The sequence below is a fragment of the Bos grunniens genome, chromosome X (assembly GCF_055505025.1).
Source record: "Bos grunniens cultivar Pamir isolate PY7600 chromosome X, Bosgru_T2T1.0, whole genome shotgun sequence".
Lineage (NCBI taxonomy): Eukaryota > Metazoa > Chordata > Mammalia > Artiodactyla > Bovidae > Bos > Bos grunniens.
This window is the reverse complement of record NC_141194.1, coordinates 48,738,338-48,747,278: the sequence shown is the minus strand read 5'-3', so window position 1 is coordinate 48,747,278 and position 8,941 is coordinate 48,738,338. Positions and strand designations below refer to the sequence as shown.

Below are 8,941 nucleotides of genomic sequence, written 5' to 3'. Positions count from 1 at the left end.
ACTATTGCAAATCTGCAACTAATACCTTTCAGTCCAAGAAGGAGGTCTGGGACAAACAGGTTCAGACCTTCCATTTTAGACATAGAGAAATACACTAAATTTTAAGCTCGAGATTAACAAAGATATGCTGACCTTGTATAACCAGATTCCTACCCTTGCTTGAGCCTCTGGTTATAATAGTCTTTAACCAGTCTTCAGCTCCAGCTTCTCTAATCTAATTATTTAGTTTGTTTTCTCTAGGACATCACAGGACAATGGTAATGCAGGGACTCCAGCCACTCCCCACAGCAGATACTGCTGAAATAACAATAGAAATCACTATGGGGCCAATTTAAAGAGACAGGGTGAGAGCTCTGTGACTCCAGCTAGGTAGGATCTATGAGCCCCTGACTAGCTTGAAGAAGCTACAGAAGACAGACTTTCACTTTTCATTTTCCCAATAAATATTTCATGGCATCTATGTCTCTCAAGGGGGATTTGAGGCAAGAAGTAGCTGCCCCTACACCAGGGTAAAGTGATTGGAGATTCATTCCCTGTGAACCAAAACTCCAAAATATCAGTAGCAGGACAAGTGAGAGAGGAAGCTGGGCCTTGCCCAGATAGAAGATAAGAAACCACATATTTCTCATTCTTGAAGTCATGGGACCTCAACAACTATACATTCACAGAAAATCTTCTTGGAGTTCGGAAGAGGAGTGATGCCAAGCTACTTATAGGCTTCTTTGGTGGAACCCATCTTGTATAAGCAATGTGTGTGCACACATGGGAGGATCCTGAGATATACCAAATATGAACTTTGAACCAGGCAAATCAAAATGAGTGGCCAAAGGAAACCCAGAAGAAATGCCCCATAAAAACAATCCACACTATCACGAAAGCACAACTCTGCAATTCTCTCTCTCTTGGAGTCTGCCTGTGTGTCTATACACATGTACTGTGCTCTTTTTTCCACCTACCTAAGCACTTTACTTATTTCACTACCTTTTGTCCTTGTGGAAATTCTTTTTAGCAAAACCAAAGAGCCAGGACCTTGTCACTGACAATTGGTCCAGTGGCTAGGGATTCTGTGCTCTCACTGCTGTAACCCAACATCAGTCTCCAGTTGAGAACCAAAGACTCACTTCAATCTGTTGCAGGTTGAAACCACCTGAGATCTATCTGATTATGTTGCAATGGTAATCATTTTTCATTATATAGATATATCAAATCAATGAGTTGTACACTTTAAATTTACACAGTGTTATATATCAATTCAGAGAAGGCAATAGCACCCCACTCCAATACTCTTGCCTGGAAAATCCCATGGACAGAGGAGCCTGGTAGGCTGCAGTCCATGAGGTCGCTGAGGGTCGGACACGACTGAGCAACTTCACTTTCACTTTTCACTTTTCATGCATTGGAGAAGGAAATGGCAACCCACTCCAGTGTTCTTACCTGGAGAATCCCAGGGATGGGGGAGCCAAGTGGGCTGCCGTCTATGGGGTTGCACAGAGTCGGACACGACTGAAGCGACTTAGCAGCAGCAGCAGCATATATCAATTATATCTCAATGAATCTGAGGTGGAGGGAGAAAACAATGGCCAAAATAACACTAAATCTGTACCTACTGAGCCCAAACTGTGGTCCACCTCCGTCTCCCATGGGGAGAATCTCTTTGACAAAGTCTTTCAACTTCTCAGATACTACCCTCTATGGAAGAATTCAGGATGACTGCTATTTAACTATTTATTGTTATTTCTGCTCTCTAAGAAAAAGTTTACAGTAGGGGAAAAAAAAGAAATATGCTTATAAGAGAATTCAAGAAGAGAGTATGTTTCTGCTCCTATTCTGTGCTCCTATGTTTTGCTGTATTCTTGTGAGAGACTTCTAAGAGAATCACTTAATTATAATAGTTTATCTATTTAACTTGTTCTTCAAAGAACTTCTTAGATTTTCTTAACACATTTTATTTTTTGAATTTGTTAATTCATTAATGTTTGATTTTATCACTTTGTAGCCATCACCCTGCTTCTCTCTTTACTCTTTTTTTTTTTTTTTTTGGTCCTCTGTATTTGAATATCTAATTAATTTATTTTCTATCTATTCTTTGGAAGTTAAGATCTTTGAGTGCATAGATTTGACTCTGAGTTCATTTACATAGTACCCAGTAAATCAAATACCATTAAATTGAAGCTTGGTAAGAATGCAGATTTCTGAGCACCATTTATATTTTGATAGGTTTGGAGTGGGGTCTAGAAATCTGTATTTTTAAATGAGATCCTCAGATCACACATAGGGAAATCCCATCATATTATGAACGTTTATGTTCTCATTACTACTATTTTTATTACTACTATTTCCCTAAATTCACTCTAAGAACTTTCACTTGTATTTTGTCCCCAAAGTGTTTAATTCTGTTTTAATTTTCAAGTGGTTTTTCATTCACACTTTCATTAATGTCGAGTTTTATTCTACTGAGATCAAAGAAGATGACCTGTGATATTTGCTTAATTTTTCTTTTTTTTTTTTGAAAATTAAAAATCTAAAAAACACAACAGTTTAATCAAAAAATGTCCCTATCACCTAGAATTAACTCTTGCTTTTTTGCCATATCTGCTTCCATATAAAAGAGGAAATACATTTTTAGTGATTTAATTAAATTTCCTTTTAATTACTGTCCTGTGTACCATTTGATTCCCTCTTCCTCATGGGTGCAAATTTATGGTATGAACCATTCTAGTATATTTTCAATAGCTTCATATATATATATATATATATATATATATATATATACACACACACACACCATAGAATGTTGTTCTATTTAATTAGGTTTTTGAGATCTACATATATAAATTTATTTAGATCTAGTTCATTCCCTTTATCTTCTGTATTCTATTAATCAGACTATATTAATACATTCCCCTCTTGATAGACATCACATACCTATTTTTTTTTTTCTTGAAGGTTACTAAAGTATTTGTGTCCTAATGCTTCAAATGCTATTAAATGCTGGCAGAAAACTAGGGGGAAAAGTACTTTTTTGCATGGTATAAACCAGAATTAGAAATTTATACATAAATTTGAAGTTATTTGTTTTATTATTCAAGTGCTAGATCTTTATTTCTTCTACTTAATCTGTAATTAAGTTAGACAAATATGTTAATAGCTGCCACTACTATTGTATGCCTGTCAATTTCTACCTATAACTTCCCACCAAAATAACTTCTCATTTTTTAAAATTGTAAAGGCAAAGCATACTTATAAAAGCTGTCAGAAAATTAATACTTTTATTTTAAAAAAGGAACAATTATTCATAATTTCAGTACCAAGTAATAACCACCATTAACATACTGGTGTATAGTGTTTCAGGGTTCTTTTTACACATTCACCATCTTTAAAGACAGTTTACACATACTAACTGCTTAGAAATAGTTTTAAAATAAAAATATACTTGCTGTATTTTTTGGTATTGAGACATAATGATTGTATAATTTCTAACTGTACAGAAATATAAATATAAAGCTGACAGTGAAAATACTATGTACTTTCCCTATTTCATGTACAGTTTATATCATACAAATAACCACTTATTTTTTAAACAGTGCATATTTGTATGGTAATATAATATATCTGACCAATCCTGTGTAAAGATATACTGATTATCTTTTAAAATAATTTTTTGAATGCTGTAGTGCATGTACATTTTTACATATGTATTTTTGCATCCTTATCCAATTATTTTCATAGATGAGGTCTCTAAATGAGGCACTTCCAAATAAAGGTGGAAATATTTAAAATATTGATATATATGTTAAAATTGCCTTACACAACCTACACTTCAAAATTAACATTAGAGGACATTTTCTCAGTTCTCTCTCTCCTGAAGATAAGGCCTATTATTATTTTTCATCTTTTCCAATATAAGACAGAGGAAGAATCTCATTGTTTCAATTTAATTTCTTTGCTTGCCAGTGAGCTTAATGATTCTTTCATATGCCCATTGGCCATTTGCATTTCTTTTGTAAAATGCAGGCTCTGCCCAGTTCTCTTCCCTTCTAAGGGTAGTGTTCACCTTTCCCTTTTTGCTTTGTCAGTGCTCTTTATTTTTCATTTTTGATCTTTTAATTGGGGTCGGTTCGATTCAGGCTTTCACCTGTTCACTTTACTGCTTAATGGAATATATATATGTATATATATATATTTTCCATTAGCTTTTAATGTCCTTTATAGAAGCTGGCTTCCCTTCCTCTCTTTCTTTCCCTCTCTTTTCGCTTGTCTGCTGTTGTCCTTTCGTTTCTTTCTCTCTGTTTCTCTCCCTTATTTTCTTTTTTTACTACATAAGTTTTTAATTTTGACCGAGTTGCATCTATCATTCTGGGCCTGGCGCCGCCTCAGTAGGGGGGGCAGCGGGGAGGAGAGCGCGGAGCTGGGGGAGGGGAAGGGGCGGGGAGGAGCGGGCGGAGCAGTTGCAGAAGCTGCTGGGAGAGCGCGCGGTGGGATCACACGGCGGCCCGGCGGCGGCGGCGGCGGCGGCGGCCCAGAGACCGGAGCGCCGAGACCGCGGACCGCGGCCTACACGGAGCCTTCTTTTCACCGGAGGACCAGTGATCTGCAGTCTTCAACACAGAGGTACCGTGCTCCGCGCTCCCCGCCCGGTCCGGCCCAACCTGCAGTGGCAGTGCCTCCTTCTTTCCTCTCTCTCTCTCTCTCTCTCGCCTGCCGGCGCCTTCCCTGACTGCCTGCGTCACCGCGGCCGCCATGGCTGAGAATGGCGAGAGCAGCGGCCCCCCGCGCCCCTCCCGCGGCTCTGCTGCGGCCCAAGGCCCAGCCTCTACCCAGGCCGAGCCCAAAATCATCAAAGTCACTGTGAAGACCCCCAAAGAGAAAGAGGAGTTCGCAGTGCCCGAGAACAGCTCAGTCCAGCAGTTTAAGGAAGCGATTTCGAAACGCTTCAAATCCCAAACAGATCAGTTAGTGCTGATTTTTGCCGGAAAAATCTTAAAAGATCAAGATACCTTGATCCAACATGGCATCCATGATGGACTGACTGTTCACCTTGTCATCAAAAGCCAGAACCGACCTCAGGGCCAGTCCACACAGCCTAGTAATGCCGCAGGAACTAATACTACCACCGCGTCGACTCCCAGGAGTAACTCCACACCTATTTCCACAAATAGCAACCCGTTTGGTTTGGGGAGCCTTGGAGGACTTGCAGGCCTTAGCAGCCTCGGCTTGAGCTCGACTAACTTCTCTGAGCTCCAGAACCAGATGCAGCAGCAGCTCTTGTCCAGCCCTGAGATGATGATCCAAATCATGGAAAATCCCTTTGTTCAGAGCATGCTTTCGAATCCTGATCTGATGAGGCAGCTCATTATGGCCAATCCACAGATGCAGCAATTGATTCAAAGAAACCCAGAAATCAGTCACCTGCTAAACAACCCAGATATAATGAGGCAGACCCTCGAAATCGCCAGGAATCCAGCTATGATGCAGGAAATGATGAGAAATCAAGACCTGGCTCTCAGCAATCTTGAAAGCATCCCAGGTGGCTACAATGCTTTACGGCGCATGTACACTGACATTCAAGAACCCATGCTTAATGCTGCACAAGAGCAGTTTGGTGGTAACCCATTTGCCTCCGTGGGGAGCAGTTCCTCTTCTGGGGAAGGCACACAACCTTCCCGCACAGAAAATCGTGATCCACTACCCAATCCCTGGGCGCCACCACCGGCTACCCAGAGTTCTGCGACCACTAGCACAACAACTAGCAGTGGCAGTGGATCTGGCAGTAGCTCCAGCAGTGCTACCGGAAACACAGTGGCTGCAGCCAATTATGTCGCCAGTATCTTCAGCACCCCAGGAATGCAGAGCTTGCTGCAACAGATAACGGAAAACCCCCAGCTGATCCAGAATATGCTGTCTGCACCATATATGAGAAGCATGATGCAGTCTCTGAGCCAGAATCCAGATTTGGCTGCACAGATGATGCTGAATAGCCCTGTGTTTACTACAAATCCTCAGCTGCAGGAGCAGATGCGTCCACAGCTCCCTACTTTTTTACAGCAGATGCAGAATCCAGACACGTTATCGGCCATGTCAAACCCAAGAGCAATGCAGGCTTTAATGCAGATCCAGCAGGGGCTACAGACATTAGCCACTGAAGCTCCTGGCCTCATTCCAAGCTTCACTCCAGGTGTGGGGGTGGGGGTGCTGGGAACAGCTATAGGCCCTGTAGGCCCAGTCACACCCATAGGCCCCATTGGCCCCATAGTCCCGTTTACGCCCATAGGTCCCATTGGGCCCATAGGACCCACTGGCCCTGCAGGTCCCCCTGGCTCCACTGGCACAGGCGCACCCCCTGGGCCTACTGTGTCTAGCTCTGCACCCAGTGAAACCACGAGCCCAATATCGGAATCTGGACCCAACCAGCAGTTCATTCAGCAAATGGTGCAGGCTCTGGCTGGTGCAAATCCTCCGCAGCTGCCAAATCCAGAAGTCAGATTTCAACAACAACTGGAACAGCTCAACGCAATGGGCTTCTTAAACCGGGAAGCAAACTTGCAGGCTCTAATAGCAACAGGAGGCGACATCAATGCAGCCATTGAGAGGCTGCTGGGCTCCCAGCCATCGTAATTACATTTCTGTACCTGGAAAAAATGTATCTTATTTTTGATAATGGCTCTTAAATCTTTAAACACACACAAAATTGTGCTTTACTTTCAGTTTGATTCTTTCAACTTTGTCTAGTTATAAATTTAATATGCATTTTAAGGTGGAGTCCTTTCCTCCCTCTTTGTTTCCTCCCTCCCTCTCTCCTTCCTTCCCTCCCTTCCTCTGTTTTGAATGGTGAGAATCAATGCTGTTTTACTCAAAGGTGTTGCATGCAAACACTTCTTTATTCTGCATTTATTGTGATTTTTGGAAACAGATATCAACGTTTACAGTTGGGTGAACAAGTTTTGTCCTACAGATGTCCAATTTATTTGCATTAAACATTAGCCTATGATAGTAATTTAATGTAGAATGAAAATATTAAAAACAGAAACAGATTAATTGAAGCTCTATAATTTGTGGTACAATATTGCTTATTGTGACTTTGGCATGTATTTTTGCTAGCAAAATGCTGTAAGATTTATACTATTTGATCTTTTTTTGATATATTTATACACAGTACAGTAAGCACAATTGGAACTGTACATCTCGATAAATTGCAGCAGAATCTCTGAGCAGATATGTATAACCAAAATGAGAAAGAATATAAGAAATATTTCTGGAGCTCGGTATATCTCACAATTTTGTAGAATCTTACAGCATCTTTGATAAACTTCTCAGTGAAAATGTTGATTAGGTAAGTTCAGTTAAAATATAGTAGAAATGTTTATCCTGGTATCTCTAAGTATACATTTAATTGTACAGAAAACAGTGTGACGTGTCAACATTTGCAAATTGATTGTATATGAACTTAATCTTAGTGCAGCCTGAAGGATCAGTATAGTAATGCCAGGAAAGTGCTTTTTTAAGACTTCCTTCTCAGCTTCTCCCATAAAGAGATCCCAGTACGCATTTTGGTTTGTAATTGGAAATGTAACTTTCACTGAAAGTGTCATGTGATGTTTGCATTACTTTTAACTGCTGTGTATAAAGAAAACTGTATCTTTTGACTCCATCAGTTATTTCTCTTGTGCACAGGGAAAATGCATTAAAAATGACTAAAAAAATAAAAAATGAATAAATTTTTTTCTTTTTGCCTTCTGTCCATAGGATCATGTTTAGAAGGATTGCCCAACCCAAGGATTATATAAATCTTGTCCTGTATTTCTCTAATTTTAATGGTTTCATTTTTTATAAAAAAAAAAAAAAAGTACCTTTGCCCTGTCTGGAATTATTTTGGTGAATAGATTTACGTATTTTACCATTTTTCCCTCAAGTTTAGACTGTTGTTACCTAGTATTTATTTCATTGTCCACATTCCCCCTGCATTTGAAATGTCATACACACACACACACACACACACACTTTATTCTGTTTGAATTCTCTTTAGTACCACTGAACATTGTAGCCCCAGTACACCAGCCTGTAGTTATTGAGTTAGAAATATGACTTCATATCTCTTAGGGCACATCCTCCTTTTGATCTCTTTTATTTTTCACAATTTTCTACTGATTCCAACATGTTTATATTACCAGATGAACTTTATAGTTACTAGATAGCCACTCCCCCCAAATAAATTGGTGATTTGGTTAGGATTGTCTTAAATTGATAGGATAGTGAGAAGTACAGAATTACAATGCTTTCCAGAAACATGATATATTGCCTCATTAAAAAAAAAAAAAAACACTTTTTACATCCTTCAAGAGTTTTATTTATTTAAGCCCCATATAATTTGTAATAAATATATTCCTAGTAATACAGATATATAGGAAACAGTTGTGGAGTTGGGAGTTCTTAGTGTGTTATCCATGTTGTGCATTTTTGCTTTATAAGGGAAGAATGTATTTTCATAGATTAGTTTTAAGTTGACAGTTTACTGAAATCTATTAAAAGGTTTTCAGTTGATCCTTTTGAGTGTTTTCTGGTAATCATACCAATGGAAAATTTATAATGATAGATTATTTTCAAAATTTATAACATAGATTCTAACAGCATGGGTTAAACAATTCATGCTAAAGAAAAAATTAGTGGCAGTGACATTCTTGTATTATTTCTCATTTTAACCAGACTATGTTTGCTGCAGCAATTCTTTTTTTTTTTTTTAATTTTATTTTATTTTTAAACTTTACAATATTGTATTAGTTTTGCCAAATATTGAAATGAATCCGGCACAGGTATACCTGTGTTCCGCATCCTGAACCCTCCTCCCTCCTCCCTCCCCATACCCTCCCTCTGGGTCGTCCCAGTGCACCAGCCCCAAGCATCCAGCATCGTGCATCGAACCTGGACTGGCGACTCATTTCATACA

At 39.4% G+C, this 8,941-nt stretch overlaps 1 protein-coding gene across 1 annotated transcript; it reads left to right on the top strand.

The window, feature by feature from the left end:
- The first annotated feature begins 4,430 nt into the window (after nt 1-4,430).
- On the top strand, nt 4,431-7,719 carry UBQLN2 (ubiquilin 2). Its single transcript, XM_086390157.1, has one exon. The coding sequence runs from the start codon at nt 4,741-4,743 to the stop codon at nt 6,613-6,615; it is 1,875 nt and encodes a 624-aa protein (XP_086246283.1). The 5' UTR covers nt 4,431-4,740; the 3' UTR covers nt 6,616-7,719.
- Nucleotides 7,720-8,941: the final 1,222 nt, after the last annotated feature.